This window comes from Tauraco erythrolophus, chromosome 10 (assembly GCF_009769465.1).
Source record: "Tauraco erythrolophus isolate bTauEry1 chromosome 10, bTauEry1.pri, whole genome shotgun sequence".
NCBI classification, from domain to species: Eukaryota; Metazoa; Chordata; class Aves; order Musophagiformes; family Musophagidae; genus Tauraco; species Tauraco erythrolophus.
Window position 1 is genome coordinate 23,933,242 of NC_141474.1, and position 17,518 is coordinate 23,950,759.

General features: G+C 43.4%; 1 protein-coding gene across 1 annotated transcript in view; it reads left to right on the plus strand.

The window, feature by feature from the left end:
• The window catches only part of ST3GAL3 (ST3 beta-galactoside alpha-2,3-sialyltransferase 3), a 184,252-nt gene that overhangs the window by 119,535 nt on the left and 47,199 nt on the right, over positions 1–17,518 (plus strand). The window contains 2 exon segments of the mRNA XM_086617229.1: positions 6,503–6,566; positions 15,318–15,413. Of these exon segments, the coding sequence (XP_086473355.1) occupies positions 6,503–6,566; positions 15,318–15,413 (160 nt within the window).

Consider the following 17,518-nt stretch of genomic DNA (forward strand, 5'->3'; position numbering starts at 1 on the left):
CAAAGCTGAAACACACGTGGCATTCTGTTATCATGGGACAGGGACCCATATGCAGAGGAGACAGGCATGCTTCAGGCATGTCCATCGACCTCACTCTAGTCAGTGTATTCCCAAAAGCTGAAGCTGATGCCCAGTGCCTAGCAGAAGTGCTGGCTAAAGGTGTGGTAGCTGGGTGACCAGCTGTGGAGGGGCACACTGACCATTGCTGACAGGGCAAACACAAAGGACCTCAGCAGCACACTGTTCCCTTACCTTACTGCACAGTATTCAGATACTTACTGCTGGCAATAAGGGCATGTAGACTCATTGATTTTTGAAGATGGCTGGTATGGATAACTTGAAAAATTACAGCCTCTTCTCTTGGCCACTTGAGAGTGCATGAACAGCCCAGATTGCCTACTTCCAAGGCAGGCAGAAGGTAGACCCTGTGAGATGCACGCAGTAAGCCCTGTGAAGTGGAAAGATCTCTCATCTTTTTTTATGATACAGGGGAGAAGCTAATACATTAGAAACAACAATGTTAAGTGTTGTTGACATTTACAGTAAAGGTCTCCACTCTTCCATGTAACTAACAGAGAAAAAAGCTAGAGTTGAGACTTAGGCTGGTTCTCACTGTGTGGTCACTGCCTGCCTAATTTCTAACTATTTACTTTTAGTTTTTGCCAAATGTCTGAAAAATTCAGGGTCAGCCTGGAGTTAACACATACTTGCTTTCAGAGAAATCATGCAGTCCTGAGCTGCTTTTGAATCTTCTAATGTTATAAGGCAAAGCTGATAGAATATGTCATGATAACTCAGGATTCTTAGATAAATGTGGTCAACTCCTCCTCTAGATGGGAGGAAAAAATGCAGAGGCTTCTTGCTTTGTTTGTATAGTAATAGTGTGTGCATAGTGGTTGATAAATGAATGAGTTAAATAATCTCCCACTCTCTCCAATAATCTAAGTTCTCCATGGCAAGAAAAAAATACAGTAAATAAACCATGGCTGCAGAAAAGTGCAGTAGATTGCTTGCCCTGGTGATGTGTTCATTACGTAATTATGGGAGAAAGTGAGGCTGAACATGCAGGATATTGGTGTTAATTTCCATTAATTTATCATTAAAGGATGGTAGCAGACCCATGTGAAGAACATGTAAGCCAGGGGGCTGTCTGAAGATGAAGGCATTTGCAGAGAGCTCCTTATCTAGGAGTCAAAGGCCTTATTCTGTTCCCAGTTATGTCACTTACTTGCCTTGTGACCTTCATAAGGACATTTACTGCTTTCAGAAATGAGGAGGACAGGTGGAGGACCTGAGCGGGTGAATTCGGGAATCTTCATGTATGTTTATATATGCATATGTATGTATCACCTTACAGCCTCTGACTTGAAGGAGCTGCATAAAAGCCACATATTTTTACTGTTGGAATAAGTTCCCCTGCCTGATACTTCAAGTAGGATTAAACTATGTTCCTCCCTAGATGTGACATACGCACATACCCTGTGTTCTTATGCCTACCATATGGATGGTTTCAGGTAAGCAGAACCACCGCATTACAGTTTGCTCATTCCGACGTGAGCTACTGAAGCTAACACAAGTAACGGGCTGGCAGTGAGCTGCTCCTGAGATGCATTCCACTCCCAGGCAGCCAACGTCTGTAGCCCTAAGGATGATGGCACTGCCATTGCCATCTAAACATCATTGTTTGACTACAGACCAGGGCAAGGATTTAGTACTGGTAACGCCTGCCTTGAATCTCAGAAGGGTGAACAGGAGGAACAGTACACAGGAAGAGATACTGCTGTTGGGTTTACTCAGCCTTCAAGCAGGTACCAAAACTGTGGCCACTGAATGGCTGTCGGATGATCTGAATGGACGAGTTTGGTGTTTGAATGCAGTTTCCAGTGGGAAGTTTGTATTTCACAAAACATACCTGCAGCCAATGAGTACCTGCTGGGCTGCCTGTTTGGCAGCTGGGAAGAGGCCAATGATTAAACACTTTTTAAAGATTAATTCACCTTTTATCCTTACTGGTTAGGGGAGGAGAGTGACAGGGAAGAAGTGCACGGTTTTGCCCGAGCTGTTCTGTTCCTGCCTGCTCAGTATGTCTGAAGGATTCCAAGGAGAGTGCAAGGTAGCCATGGAACAGTGCTGCCAGCTCTTCTTGCCCGGGTTAAACATGCCGTAGAGCCGCTAGGTCTGTGGGAGCTGCCTTTGTGCCAGCAATGAATGGCAGATAATAAATTCTGCCTGGTCTGAGCCGACCTTCTGTGGAGCCCTGCGGGCCTGTGCACTGTGCTCTCCATGGTTTGTGTTTCTGGGCATATGGTGCTGAGACATGTCTGCTGGGCTGATTTGCTGGGGTTCTGCATTGAACAAAAGTAGCGGAAAATTTTCCAGAATGGAAATGGTCCTGAAAGAATGAAAGACCTGTTTGAATAGGGATGTGTCTGAGCTGATGAATTCTATTACACCTGAGCTGGCTGTGTGCCTGGACCCTGGAAGCGATAGGTGAGTGTACACATACCTGTTGCTTGTAACAGGAAGGATTTTTTCCTTTGTAGTACTCAGAACATGTACACTCAGGCACCTCCTGGCCCCCCCTTGGTGCACTGGTGTACAAGGCAGAGCACACCCACTACTATGTCTGTTCTTCTCACTTGCCAAGCAGGAGAGAAGTTGTGCCTGGGCTAGCATTGTGTCTGCATCCGTGCCATGGTTTCTTCACAACCTGGAAAACCATCTGGGTTAAAAAAGAATCAAAACAAATTGTTTGCATAGCTGTTGCCCTAATAAAACAATCTTGCTTTTAAGCGTGGGTTCATGTTAAAGCAAGGGCCGTATGCAGCTGGTGCCTTTAAAAAAAAAAAAAAAACAAAAGGAAAATAAAATGGACGGATGAATGGAGAAAAGCTGACAGTTATCAGGAACAAAATGTGTTCCCCTGAAATACTATTCTTGGGTTGCTCTGTTCTTTGTTCTTTGCTGTGTTCGATGCAAGTAGGGCCCAACCATGAGCTCTATCTCTCTCCCTTAAGAATATGCCTACCCCAGAGAAACTGCTTGCCCTGGGTACCAGCTGTTCCCACTGCTGTCCCACCCCAGTGCAGGGGTTTGGTGCCTGAGGTGCAGCATACCAGGTCTGCCACTGATTAGATTTACTACTAAATCAGGGAATGTTGTTTAGAAGTTTAGCATCGACGTGTACAACATCAAAACTGGTTTGGTAGCCTTTCTGCCAGTGTTCTGTGGAGCAATTTTTATCTGCCCAGAAGCTACTGCATGAAGATAGAACATGTCAGTTATTGCCTAGATCACAGGGACACCAATCATGTTATGCATACACTGGAGCCGTCTCAGTGGCTCGGGCCTTGAAGACTTGCCCTTTCTTTTACCGTTGCAAAACTTGCTTTCAGTCCTTAACAGATCAGTGTTCAGTCATTGGCTACGCACAAATCCTGTTACTTGAAACAGGAAGGAATCTTTTTTTGTAGCATTTGTCACATGCACTTGCACTCCTTATTGTCACTCACTACATAGCTATATAAGGCAAAGTATATTCATCACCCTTTCAATTTCTTACTTACCCTGGAGGAAGCATGCTTCATCAATTAACTTTACATAATGCACCTGCTTTCCTGGTCCCTGATTTTCTTTAATCACAGTCTGGAGATGAATACTGCTTTGTGTCCTGCAGGTAGCTATCTGTGATAGTAGTCTTTGCAGTATTGATTGCAAGTGACTCTCCACCTTGCCCCAGCTGTGATTAAAGATTCTGCCAGTGGCTCTCTGTTGTGGATATTCTCACTGTCTTGTGGAATGTTGCAGGTCAGCCACAGCAGCATCTGCTGATCCTTCAAACCTTGCCCCAAGAAGATACAGAAGCTTCTTCTGAAGGAGGTCTTGTCCTTCCATCATGTTGCCAGTAAGCAAGGTGCTGAATGCAAGTTGTCCACCAGAGCAGCAGTGTAGTAGAGTTCAAGCTCAATCAAAAAGATCTAGTGCCTCTCCCCTGCCCAGGCCATTAGCTTTCCCTGTTAGTGCTCATGGCTCCTGCTCTTGGCTTTCAATGAGGATGATGGACTAGAAGAACTGGCACTGAGGGCATCTGTGCCACCTTCATTTCTGCTATGAGTCAACACTTGGCAGTGAAGTATTTTGTCTTTTATTGAGCTTCATTCAGCAGTTTTGAATGATAATGCTGTGATTTGTGCAACTTCCAAACCTCTTGGATGCCGTTTGTTTGTGTTTTCTCTCTGGATGATGGAAACGGGGAGCATCCCCTTCCCAAATGCTGCCATATCTAGTCCTAAAGTAGTCATATTTCATTCTGTGAGCATTCGCTGTGAAGGCATTACTAATTAGCTGGCAAGATGAGAAAAAAATGAATTATTTAAGTGCATTAGTCAACTGTATTCCTTTAATGTGCTTTTTAATATGGTCTAACGGGCAGCCTCCAAGTAGTGCAGGGTGTTAGCTTGCGGGTGGTAGAGCAAACCTGACATAAGAAAAGTTTGGTAGATGGGAGGTTGCAGCCCTTGACATGCAATCCTTTGATCTCTTTTCCGAGACTGTGGAAAAACAACCACAGTAGCGTATACTGTCCAGTAAAAGTCAACGTATGAGACAGGCCAAGGAGAGGAGTGTGGCACGGTGCCATTAGAGGTCACAACAACCTACTGCTGTTGCTGCAGACTTAGGGAAATAGCATTCCTGTTGGAGGAGCCTGCTGCCAATGCATCAAAAGAAATTCTTCAGATGAAGGAAAGTTAAACAAAAACACTATTTGGTAACAAAGTAAGTTACTTTTACCCTACAAATTGCCTCCTTCCTTACTCCACTCCAAAATATGATATTCTGAAAGTAAGCACGTTTGCCAGCTTGTAATGGTTGGCAGGGACTGTCTGTAATGCCATGTCAAAAACTTCCCCAAATCTAAAAGTAACCATCAGAGTTTTCTGTTTATCACCTTTGTTTGTCTGCCTTGTGTGTCTCTCCCGTTTGTTATCAGGTTCAAAGCTGTTTGGCACATGGGCTGCCTCGAGCTCGTGTGTTTGTCCCACACCCTGGTCCTGCAGTTTCTGCAGTGGGATGTAGTAAATATGAACAGAGCTCTTTATTTGAAAGGGACTCCCCTAACTGTGCTGACTGCAATAAGTAGTGTCTATCAGGAAAACTATGTAAGTTCACTGTAAACAATCACTTGATGTCAGTCTTCTTCATGTTCCTGTGTCATTTTTAATCTTTTGTAAAGAATTGAGATTTATTAATTCTTTTTGACTGGTTATTTCCTAAGAACTTTTGAACTAGTTGACCGATATATTTAAGGGAAAGATATGATAGATATTTTCAGTCTCCCAAGGACAGCAAAGGGGTACTAATTGTTCACTATGTTTTCCAGTATAAATGAAGCTCAGAGAAGCCATATTCAAAATCAGGAAAGGGAAGTGATTGAAAGTCCATAAGGATCTATGAGGATCCTGAGCTGATGGAAGAGGAATCACTGATGGTTGCCAGATACATAGAAGCCATACCTGACACATTAAATTGAAAATAATTAAATAGTAGAAGAGAATTTCAGGGAAGTGTTTTGTCGGTTTGCTTTGTTCTTATACTTTTCTTAGGCATCTGCTTACGGCCACAGTTAAAGTCAGGATTTGGAGACAGACAACCTTTTGTTGGAGCCGGTACAGCCATTCTGAAGTTACTGGTGCATTTGTAAATCCAGATAGCCAAAGCATTGCTGCTTCTTGGCCCTGGATGGGTCATGATAAAGGAGGTTTGGACCTTTATGAGGAAGCGAGGTGGAAAAATTGGGGACAAAGGACAAAATCTAGAAGGAAGCAGACTCAAAAATTTCCATCGACAATAGAATTATTTATGTGTAATCATTGTGCTTCTGCAATTTAATACATTTAATTTGGGCATGTGTCTACGCTTGCATAACTTAAACCATCTGGTTGCTGCAGCATTCACTGGTTATCAGTGTAGGTTGTTCCATGGGCATTTCTTTAAGCAGCTGTGATGGTTTCATTGGATTCTGCCACAGGGAAATCCAGACTGAGGAACTGAACCTAAACTAAAAGGTAACCCCAGAAAAGAAAAAGCATCAGTTTTAGCCTGGTTCTGTTCCTGCATCCAGTTCACTGCTCAGCTGCATAAAAGCTTGTCTGAAAGCAAGCAATGACAGCAATACGGGCTTTTTCATGTCTGAAGTGTTTGCAAAACTGCAATCTCAGGGAAGCTGGAGTGAAACCACCGCCTTAAACTGTACTGGGTTTGTTTCTTGTCACTGTCTGTGCAAGGCATTTTCACACTGCATCAGAATTTGACGCATTGGCAGCCAGTGTGGGAAGGTCATTTTCCAGAGAAAATAGGAATATGCAAATTAAAGTGTTTATTTCTAATACGAACCTTATTTCAGTTCCTGCAAGTAACTACTTCAGATGCTTTACATCACTTTGGTGTTAGTTTCCATTAGAAGTGAGAACTTGTTCCTAATGTCTTCTTCCTTTCTCCCCAGATAATCTGATCAAAGCCATCCTGTCAGCAACCAAAGATTACCGTCTAACTCCAGCTCTTGACAGGTAAGATGAGAAGAGGACCTTTTAGAATAGAAGGAGTAGAAGCGATTATTTTTCACATCCTAAATAAATTCTGCTATATATTTTTGCCAGAAGATATTTCCAATAAATGTGGCTGTGCTTTGGAGGTAGATCAGGAGCTGGAAATGGAGTCCTCTTTCCAGTAAATCTGTAAACTCTGGAGACCTCTGTTAAGTCAAACATGAGGAGAAAAAACATTTACCTTTTGACTATTTCCTAATCTTTTGTTTCATAGGGTGTCACAATATACCCTATTGCCCATTTTTCAAATAAGTAAATAGCAGCTTTTAAATAAATACATTATTCTTTTTCAGCCTTTCTGACAAAGCAACAGGATCACAAGAAACTGTGAAAGGGAAGGAAGGGACTGGCTTATTTTAACAATGTTTCACTAATACCTGGCTCTTAAAGCAGGAATGTGTGATCGTGTTGGCCAAGCCTGTGCCAGGATGCGATAGCAGTCTCCTGGGTCCTGCAGTATTTGAATTGATGCCTTTAGAAGAAGGTCCTTTGATTTTTCAGTCCTGTTGTAGAGGTTGCTTCTGAAACTCACTGGCATGTTTACAATCAGCTTCCCAGTAATAGTCCTTTAGTCTTTCCTACCGTTGCTTTTCTGTTATTCCTTCCCTTTGCCCTGCAGTTTTGGTTTAGTGCCAGAGGTGGTTTAGGAGTAGTTTCTTTCGGAAGCTGTCAGAGCTTTTGACTGGGACATGATCTCTTTTCAAAGCCCTGGTAATACTTTCCAAGCAGTGGTGCTTGCTTGAACTCTGGGTGATAGCACAGTTCCTGTGTTCTAAACACGTTGGTTTTTTTTCCTGCCCCAGCTCCTCTTCTGCCCACTTTTCCATGACAAATTTCATAAGCTTTCCAGCCTTTCCCCCACATTTCTCTTGTTGGTTATGAATCTTGCCTGCTGTAGTTAGAGAATCATAGAATCATTTAGGTTGGAAGAGACCTTCAAGATCATCAAGTCTAACAATTAACCTAGCACTGCCAAGTCCACCACTAAACCATGTCCCTAAGCACCACATCGACATGTCTTTTAAATACCTCCTAGGATGGTGACTCCACCACTTCCCTGGACAGCCTTTTCTAATGCTCAACAACCCTTTCGGTGAAGAAATTTTCCTAATATCCAATGTAAACCTCCCCTGGCGCAACTTGAGGTCTTTTCCTCTCGTCCTGTCACTTGTTGCTTGTGAGAAGAGACTGACACCCACCTCGATACAACCTCCTTTCAGGTAGTTGTATAGAGCGATAAGATCTCCCTCAGCCTCCTTTTCTGCAGGCTAAATAACCCCAGTTCCCTCAGCCGCTCCTCATAGCACTTGTGCTCCAGACCCTTCACCAGCTTCCTTGCCCTTCTTTGCATGCACTCCAGCACCTCAATGCCTTTCTTGTGGTGAGGGACCCAAAACTGAACACAATATTCAAGGTGCAGCCTCACCAGTGCCAAGTACAGGGGGACAATCACTTCCCTAGTCCTACTTGCTACACTATTTCTGATACAAGCCAGGATGCTATTGGCCTTCTTGGTGACCTGGGCACACTGCTGGCTCATATTCAGCTGGCTATTGACCAAGACCCCCAGGTCCTTTCCCACCGAACAGCTTTCCAGCCATTCTTCCTCAAGCCTGTAGTGTTGCATGGGGTTGTTGTGACCCAAGTGCAGGACTCAGCCCATCAAACCAGCCTGTCCAGATCCCTCTGTAGAGCCTTCCTACCCTCAAGCAGATCCACACTCCCACCCCACTTAGTGTTGTCTGCAAACTTAGTAAGGGTGCACTCGATCCCCTCGTCCAGGTCACTGGTAAAGATACTAAACAGAACTGGCCCAATACTGAGCCCTGGGGAACACCATTTGTGACCAGCCACCAACTGGATTTAACTGTGTTCAGCACAACTCTTTGGGCCTGGCCATCCAGCCTGTTTTTTACCCAGTGAAAGGTACACCTGTCGAAGCCATGAGCAGCCAGTTTCTCCAGGAGAATGCTGGGGGAAGTGGTGTCAAAGGCTTGAGTTGGGAGTTACTCTCTATGTGAAAGTTTATTCTTAGTTTTTTGCAATCCATGTGCTAATTTAAGTTGCTTTGAAGTTTGCCTTGCCTCACAGCAGTGCCGGGTAGGGTTAGCCTTCAGAGTTTGGATTAATTTGAGAAATGATGTCCAGAAGGCAAAATCATTTTGCAAATGACCTTCTTAGAGATTTTGAACACAACTGAGTATCACCCTTCTGATGTTTATCTCAGCTCTGGTTGGAGAGTTAAGATTTTAATCTGTTGAAAAATCCACATATAGATTCTTTCAGAAGTTCGCTATGGGAAATTAGTGTTAATGACAGAGAGGGCAGGTGGAAGATTCTTGCAGGGAAGGTTAATGTGATTGTGACTCTTGCTGCACACCTCTTTTTTTGAGGAGTGGAATGTGTTTTGGTTTTTTTAAAAAAGTAATTTCTTAGGAGGTTGTGAAACATAGCCACTCTAGCATGAGCTGCTTACTTTGGTTTTGCATTCTTTATAGTAGGTTTGGTGCAGAGATAGGACACACAGCCTTCATTAAATGTATGTAAAGTCTCTTGAGATACCAAGTATGGACGAGATCTAAGGAACAAGCTAGAAATGTATTTCTATAGTATTGCAGTAACAAGGTTTGGCAGTGTGTGTGCTTGTAAACACATAGATACTTTGGGGAAATACTGTTTTCCTGGGAACTTTTGTGATAAATACAAAGCAGTGGATGTTGGTTGTGTAGTACATACTGCCTCACAGTTAAGTACCTCCCAGAGCCCTTCGAAGTGAGCAGCTCTGAGAGAGGAAAGATAAGAATTGAAGCTAGGGTGGGAGAAAGGGACAACAAAGGCTTGAGGTCGCAAGTTGCAAAGTGGGAGCCTAAAGCAGTAGTTGGATAGAGTTGCAACAGAGGGGTTCTTACGAGAGAGAGCTGGGGTACTGTAGGAGGTGTTAAGGCTACCACTGTGCTCCTCTTGGAAACCTGCTTGGTGAGTTGGGCATAGACGAAGACTTGGGTATGCTGCCTGCTCTTGGACTCTAGCTCCCTACCCTCTCCTTGTGATGCTGCTGTTTGAAGAGGGGCTTTAAAGTGGGTCACTGAAACGAATCCAGTTTAAAAGTTGTTTCTCTCTTAACCTGGGTCATTCCAGTGACCTCGTTTACAGAGCTCCCCTCCCACTGAAGAGTTGCGTTAGCAGCGCTGCAACGGCAGGACGAGAGACAGAGGGTTGGGGATGGGTGGGGAGGGTGAGCGGTGCTGAGCCTATTGAAGCAAGTGTTCATGTAACCACACGCTGAATGCAGCTTTCCCAGGGGAAGGGTGGGAAAGGCAGGAGAGGTGAGGTCAGAGCCGTGTGTGAGAGCATAGGAAGGAAAGAGGGGATTAGAGTTGTGTGGTGGGGGATCTACACCAAGCTTTTGGTCTTGTCCCCACCCAAGCTTCTCCATTTCTGTCCTCTTCACAAAGCTGTCCCATCAGATGTTACCTTCACTTGCCTCCCATAAGCCCTGGAAGTGAACTTGTTTGTTTGATTATCCCTGTGCCGAAAGGGCATCCTGATGCACCTTTTCTGACACAATGTACTGACGTGGTGCTGAAATGAGGCAAACTCAATCCTTCCGGGTATGTGTATGCCTTTCATCATCCCAAAGCAGCTCTGCCAACTCAGTCCAGCTAATCCCTCCATTGTGAGTAGGGCTGTGTTAATAACTAGCACAGCTGGAGGGCATGCGAACAAATGCTGTAGTTCACATCTGTAACATAGCGTAAGGGATGCCGTGCTTTCTTAGTTTTCTTCATGAGTCCTTGTTATGGCATCTTTGTGTTGAACTGCTTATAGTAACCTGCTTCTGCTCCAGGGCAGGAGGTGGGTAAAGCTGCAGTTCTCTTTGTGAAGACGGTTGCAACTCATCTCTGAGCTTTTCTGGGGAAGGTTGGAAATCCAGCGGACTTGAGAATTAGTGTCCTCATCCTTAAGTGCTGCCGAGTCTTTCTCCCTAATGCAGATGTTGATAGGCCTTGCCTTTGACCCTTTAGAGTTCTCTTGCGTTCTGTTGGCTTTCCCAAGCTTGACATCTCTGATGTTTTCACTGCTTGTTTGGTGGCTCCTCCAGTGGCCTGCCTCTCATTCTGCAGATTGATCAGGGCTTGGCTTCTAGTTCCATGGCTTTTCTGCTGGCTGGACTTCAGTGGATTTTTGAGTTAAATCTCTCTGGTGATGACCTGTAAATTTTGTATGAAAAGATATAAATGTAAAAGCCTGACTGACCCTTCTGTATTGCCTCCAGGTGGTAATGAAGAAACACTGAGAATGAGTTTATAACCAAGAGGAGTCTTTACTAATGCAGTATATGACTAACAAGTGAGGAAGGAACTTTAGATAGAGCGGAAGAGAAGTGTGTCTTCCTCTGGCTCAGGCTGATAGCACCAGTTTAAGTAGCAGCTGCCAGATCAAACCAGAATATGGTACACCTCCCTGAGCACCAGTTACCCTAAAGATGTAGGTTTTAATTATTCTCTTCTATTTTTTCTCAAAGCCTTTACTTCCAAAGTTGCATAAAGGAAGGCTTTGTGGTTTTTCTCCCCTGACAAATCCCTAAAGTGCTTTGATAAGAGAGGAAGAGGAAGCAGCAGTTGCTACAACCCATACATGTGTTTATGGTGCTATATTGTTGAAGAAAATCTATTTTGGTGTAGATGAGCTCAACCTCAGAGCATCTGTGCCAGAAGCTGTACATCTGGCTGCAGCTCCCAACTTAGGGCTTTAGGGAAAGTCTTTCTGGTGTGGAAAGTCTGACCCTCCTTCGTATTGCCCTGGTGGCAAACTGGAACCTGGGCTGTGTCTGATGTGCTCAGTCCTTCAGCTCTTCTGGAAAAGAAATACAGCTTTTCTATACTATGTAAACAAACAAAAATGTGTTTGCACACCTCTTTGTGGAGAAACAATTGAGCTGTAACTGATGCCGCCTGCATGGTGTGTTTCTTCAGCCAGAAACTTGCCTGGAGCCAGCAGTGGCTTTGCAGGTTTCCCATGCTCAGGCACCATCAGTCGATGCTGACTGTGAAGGAGCCCAGCTACGCTGGTGCCAAGTGTCCAAACTTCTGATCAGGATGTGAGGTCAAGTGCCTGATGTCCCTGCCAAATAGTTTCCTTTCACAGTGGCATCAGGATGGCCCTGCATTCCTCTCATTGTCCCACAGTGTGACTGCCAAAGCTGGTGAGACCAAGCTACCTCACCTTTCTGCCTGTCTCAATCAAAACAGTCTGGGCTGCCCAGACTTGACTTGCACGCCTGATGTGCAGAACCCAGGCAAAGTCCAAGACTCACCATATCTTCATCCTGTGCACCTGAAGAAAGCAACCTGCACCTGAGTACTGCCTTCTGAGTGTGCAACAGAAACTTCCAGCTTTGTGATGAGAGCGGACACAGTACTTCTGAAGCAAATTTAAGAAAAAGCTGCTAGAAGATCTAAGAATGGACCTTAGCATCAAAAAGATACTATTGTAAAATCTTATCTGCAGACTTAAGGAAAAAGGAGGATGCATTTAACTATGTCAAGACCACCAGGGTATAAGAGTGGTTCAGACATGAAGCTGGACAAAGGTGATTAATCTATAAGTTATGATGAGTAAAGAAAGAAACATTCGGTTAAGTATTTGTTTCATTTATTTGGGTAAAGATAGAATGATATTGTCCCATTTTATAGCAAAATTAAATACTTTCTGTGTTTTTATTAGTAACTATGAGGATGTTAAATGACAATTATATGGGGTTTTTTTAAATCAGTGAGCATTGAAGAGCATTTAAAGAGTTAAATAAAGAGTTCTTTTTCTTACTACTGTTTGCTTTTTAACCCTTCTTGGAATGTTGAATAGAACTGCAAGTGTTGTGCCATTCCTGGAGAAGTATGGGAGGTGACAAAGAGGTGGCTGTAAATTGATTAGCTTGATTTTGCAGGAAAAATCCTGGAGAGTTAGATCTGGAGCAGAACCAGGATAGCAGCAAAACTGATGTCAGTTATCTTGGATTTTGTGAAAATGAAATCTTGTCATGTAGATGAAGGTGGGGTTTTTTTTAGATGAACTAGAAGATTGATAAAGGTAACCTTTTTAAGATAGGCATTAGTTATTTGTCTCAGTCTGTTATATTCTGATTCTACACAACACCATTGTAGACATATCCTTTTTAAGAAAGGGATATGTCACACAGCTTTAAAAAGTTACTGTCAGGCTTGAGAATTAATCCTATAGTGACCCTTCTAGTGTAATCCTGCTGGCAGGTGTTTGCAGCGGTTAAGACCAATCTGTAGGAAATGTAAAATTACACTAGGAAATTCGCTAGAGCCAAAGGTTGGAGGAAGTGTGGAGTAGGACAATTGAATTCATAGGGCCCTTTTCTGAGCAGTCCTTTACTGGAGCCAAATCAAAAGTCTGACATCTCAGAGGTGATAACAGATCATGCTTACAAGATGAGGATTATATTCTGCAAACCAATTACTATAAAAAGAACATTGGAATGATGCACATAAAATCTCCATGTTAAAGGGACCCTGCTTTGAGCAGCATTAGCTCCGCATGCTAGTCTTCCAGAGTCAGTGCTTCAGAGATTTGGGGAGAAGTTGAAAATGGTTGAGAGTGTTACGGCAAATGTGACTCAAGATCTAGGAGAGCTGCCATACAGTAAGAGATGTGATGAGCTCACTCCGGTGTGTATGGTCAACAGAAAATTAAGAGTGGGTTTCGATCAGTCTACAAGTACTGTGTGGGAACAGGGCCATGAAGAGAGGCTGTTGGAACAGCTTTGGCTGGTGGAACTGGTTCTTTATCTCATACGCAGCAGCTCGTGCTCACCAGTCTGACCCATGAATGATTATCCACCTAGAGGCAGATGTTTAGACACAGGGGTTTGTCAGTAAGTGGATCACATGCAGATGTGGAAGGGACTGCTGACAGTAGATGGTGCTTTAATTTAGCAGAAAAGGGAAGAATGCGATTAAGTGGTTTGAGGCTGAAACAAACACATCTGCATTCAAAACTGGTAAGAGCTAGCATCATTACGGTAAGTGGGAAGGGGATAGAGGGGAATGTCTATAGCTTGCAGCCTTTGGATTTCAGCATGGTGGTATTCTTCAAGTTGTAAAATTAAGAAAAGACATGGCTCAGAGACAACTGGATAGAGAAATCACAGTATTTCACCCATCATTCTGTTGTTTAGGAGGTCAAACTTTCTTACCGTAGTCATCAAAAGAGCGTGTTTTCATCTGAAAAGTCACTTGGCCAGAACTGAACTATGACTTTTTTCCATCCTGCAGCACCTCTTCCCTAAAGGTTTTGACAAAGCTGTTACCATCTTTGTCATTCAGTTGTGTGTACTTGGTGCCGACTCTTTCGTTTTCCTCCTTGACACAATATACTACCTGAACCAGATCTTGCCTCTGCTTTCTCCTTGTCACCACAACTGTATTTTTTTTCTACGCCACTGTCTATAAAGTTCTTTCTCTATTGTGATTTGATTATCACAAACATCCACACTTCTTCAGCCCTTAGGGACACGAGCACTGGGCTAATACATCTGTCGTCTTGAGATTTTTTCTTTTGGAAAGGCAGAGATCTTCAGTGAAACTTTATCTGGGCTGGGGAAGCTGTTCCTGATTGTTTCTTGGTGCTGTGAATTCTGCGTGCATCTCCAGCTAATGGCTCTGTCAGCGAGGTAACCCTCAGTGGTTTAGCTGAGTCTTTAAGTGCACTCCAGCCCCGCTCTGCAAAGACAGACCCCACATAAGTAGAGCTTTCCTCACGCTGGCTCTTTAGACTGATCACAGTGAGGACAGCCTAGAAGAGGCTAGTTGACTGTGCCTGGGACTAGGAAGGCTGCCTAGCCCAGAGATCCGCTCCAAACAACTGATTGCCTTGGACCCTTTCCGAAAAAGGCTCTGCAGACACGTATTTCTTCAGTGAACTACCAGAGATGGAGGCACATTGCCAGAAGAGCCAGCTGCGTTTGGGATTAGATGACTGGAAAGAAGTCCTCTCTGTCTTCAAAACGAAATCACTTTTTAACAGCTGCTGCAGAGAGTTCTCGTGACCCGCGGTTCCACAAGGAACTGTTCTTTTCCTTCTCTTTCCTGTTTCTTCATTAATTAAGGTTATTTTCCTTCCCCTTCCTCACCCATTGTGTCTCCATATATGTTTCCTATGGGACAGGAGTGTGGGAGGTCCTTTTTCTATCCACATAGTTTTTTTCTGTCTCTTGAAGTCTCATGATAACTGCAGTGATTTTGGCACTCTGCAAGGTGAGCACACCTCAGATAACCTGGCAAGATCTGCCTGTACTCAGAAAATTGCTTGGAGAGAGGAACTTCCTCACTAAGCCTTTGGTTTATTGTTATTTCAGTACTAAATGAATAATGAGAAGGTTTAAGTAAACAGATGGGTTTGATTCAAGCCCATCATACCAGGGGTGTGGGGGGAGAGGAGCTGCTTGTCCTGACAGCTCATCTCATTAGGCCACATGTGGTGTGAGGTGTTGAAAGCAGTTTATCACATGTAGTGCCTGGGCATGATGGGGTGAGCTGGGGATCAGTGTATCTCTGGCTTCCCCTTAATTCTTAATATTCTGAAAGGTTTCTGTAGTTTTCAGGTAGGTGCAAACTAAACATGTGCAGCTCTGTGTGTTTGAAGTTTTGTTACAAAAATCACCTCTTTCCTCTGTTTCTTCCACAGTCTCAGCTGCCGGCGATGTATTATTGTGGGAAATGGTGGAGTACTTGCAAATAAGTCGTTGGGGTTAAAAATTGATGACTATGATGTTGTCGTCAGGTGAGTCTTTGGCATCACAGTTTTCTTGTCATATATTCAGTTTCTGTATCAGTTCACATGCTCTGCAGGCAAACGTTAAACCTACACTAGTGACAATATCCATTTGTGTGGAAGCATTAACTAATATGGAGGAGAAAAAAAATCAAGAGCATGTAAACGTTTGTTATAAATGGTGATTGCATCAAAGAGTAAAGGCACTCCTCAAGCATTCCATTTTCCACAGCTGTTTGGGAATGTGGTCCGCTTGAACCTTCTCTTCGTAGCTCCTTTCTAAAAGCTGCTGCTTTTGCGATGCCCTTAGGTGGTGAAGCAGCAAAATGTACTATTAGATCTGCTCCCAGATATATCACCTAGGTAGCACAGCGAAGTACATTGTTGGTCATACATGTGTAGCTTCCCCCAGGACCTACACTTTACAGTTAGAATGGGAAGAACTAAGAACAGTGCAGCATAGGGTCTTAGCAAACAGTAAGCCTCCGTGAGTGAGGACTAGGTAATGATTAAACAGCTGTAGGTGCACCCTAGAAACTGAATACTTTGCCTCTGTTTCACTGCGGATGATGATGTTGAATAAGGGAGCAGCAGCAGAGGAGTGGAAAGGACCACAGTCAGAGTTAGGACTTCTTGCTTTTGCTGAGGACCTGGATCATCGCCATCTCAGAATGCTTGAAAAACGTGCTGATATGTGAAATCACAGGTCTAGTCATAACTCTTAGTAATAAATCTGTCAAGTCAGGGAGGTGTTGTGGGTGACTGGAGATTAACAAACATAATACCTGTACTAATGGAGAGTGAGAGAGAGAGTGTGTGTAGGAGGGAGGGAGGACGTGCTCTAGGGAGCTTCAGACCCATTAGTCTGACTTGAAAAAAATGCAGAGCTTTATAGCAGGTTCTGAATCATGAGTAAGAAAATATTATGATGGTAAATAAAAAAAGTGGGATAAACCACAGTGCAAGTTTATAAAAACTGGTTTAATTTAGTCTAAGCTGTTTTTTTTTTCCTTAGTAAGATAACTGATTTCATATTAAAGGGAACGTAACTGATATAATCTCTCTGAACTTTAGTCAACCATGAGACATGATGGCAAATAGCAAATTCTTAGCTGAGATGGAAGAAAGAAAAGGATTAGTAAAAGAATTTCAGGCATAGAGAAGGTATAATTTAGCATGATCTCCTTTCTCTCCCGTGTGCCTAGTATTGGGCATATGAGGAAAGAACAGAATATACATAGATTAATAAATATTCTCCAACTCTGGACAAAAAGACCAAAATCCGTTTTAATCCTTTGTTCCTGTGAACAGTTCCCTTCTTCCTCAACAGTGCTCTGGACACGGGGATGACTGTTCAGAACAGGATGAAACTTTTATAGCCCTTCTCCTAGTTCATCTCACTATCAGTTGCTAGCAAAGAGCTCTTACTGCTTGTCATAGTCTGGTGACTTGCAGTTATTTGAGGTGAATTAAAATTCAATTACAGTCTCTTCTTGGGCTCAGACTGTTCAAAAAGTAGCAAGAGTCCAGTTTCAATCCATCTGGACTAAGCCACCCACTAAGATTTACATCAGAAAGTCCACTATTTAATTTCCAAATGAAAAGTTCAACCTTATCTCTCCACATCAGTAAATCTAAGTCAGTTTGCAGGCTGAGGGGATAAGAGGGCAGCTGAGCACCTGTGCTGTTTGTGGGATGGATAAAGGAGAGAAAAGTCAACTGTAAAGGTTAAACGAAGCCATGTGCTTGGATGTGGGACTGAGGAGGTGACAGCAAACTTCGTAAATGTATCCAACTGCTTCCTTTGCTCCTGGGGAAGTCCCTTGTGTGTAGCATCCTTTTACATGGGTTGCAAAACTCCCTTTGAAGGATCAGATTTGGGATCTAGGAGATGAATTTTAAGGGGAAAAAAATGCGGTAGAATTGTGAACAAAGGAGTGATCCAGCAGTATTTGGAGTTTTTTGATGCATAGTGTGTTACCATGTGAGGGTCATTAATTGCAGGAAGAAATTTTGGTCTTGTGGTGAAGAGAGTCAGATCATCTTTGACAGTTTGAGAACAGCTTGGAGTGAGGCAGTTACTGGTGTTGGGTTTGTGTTGTTTTTTTTTTTTA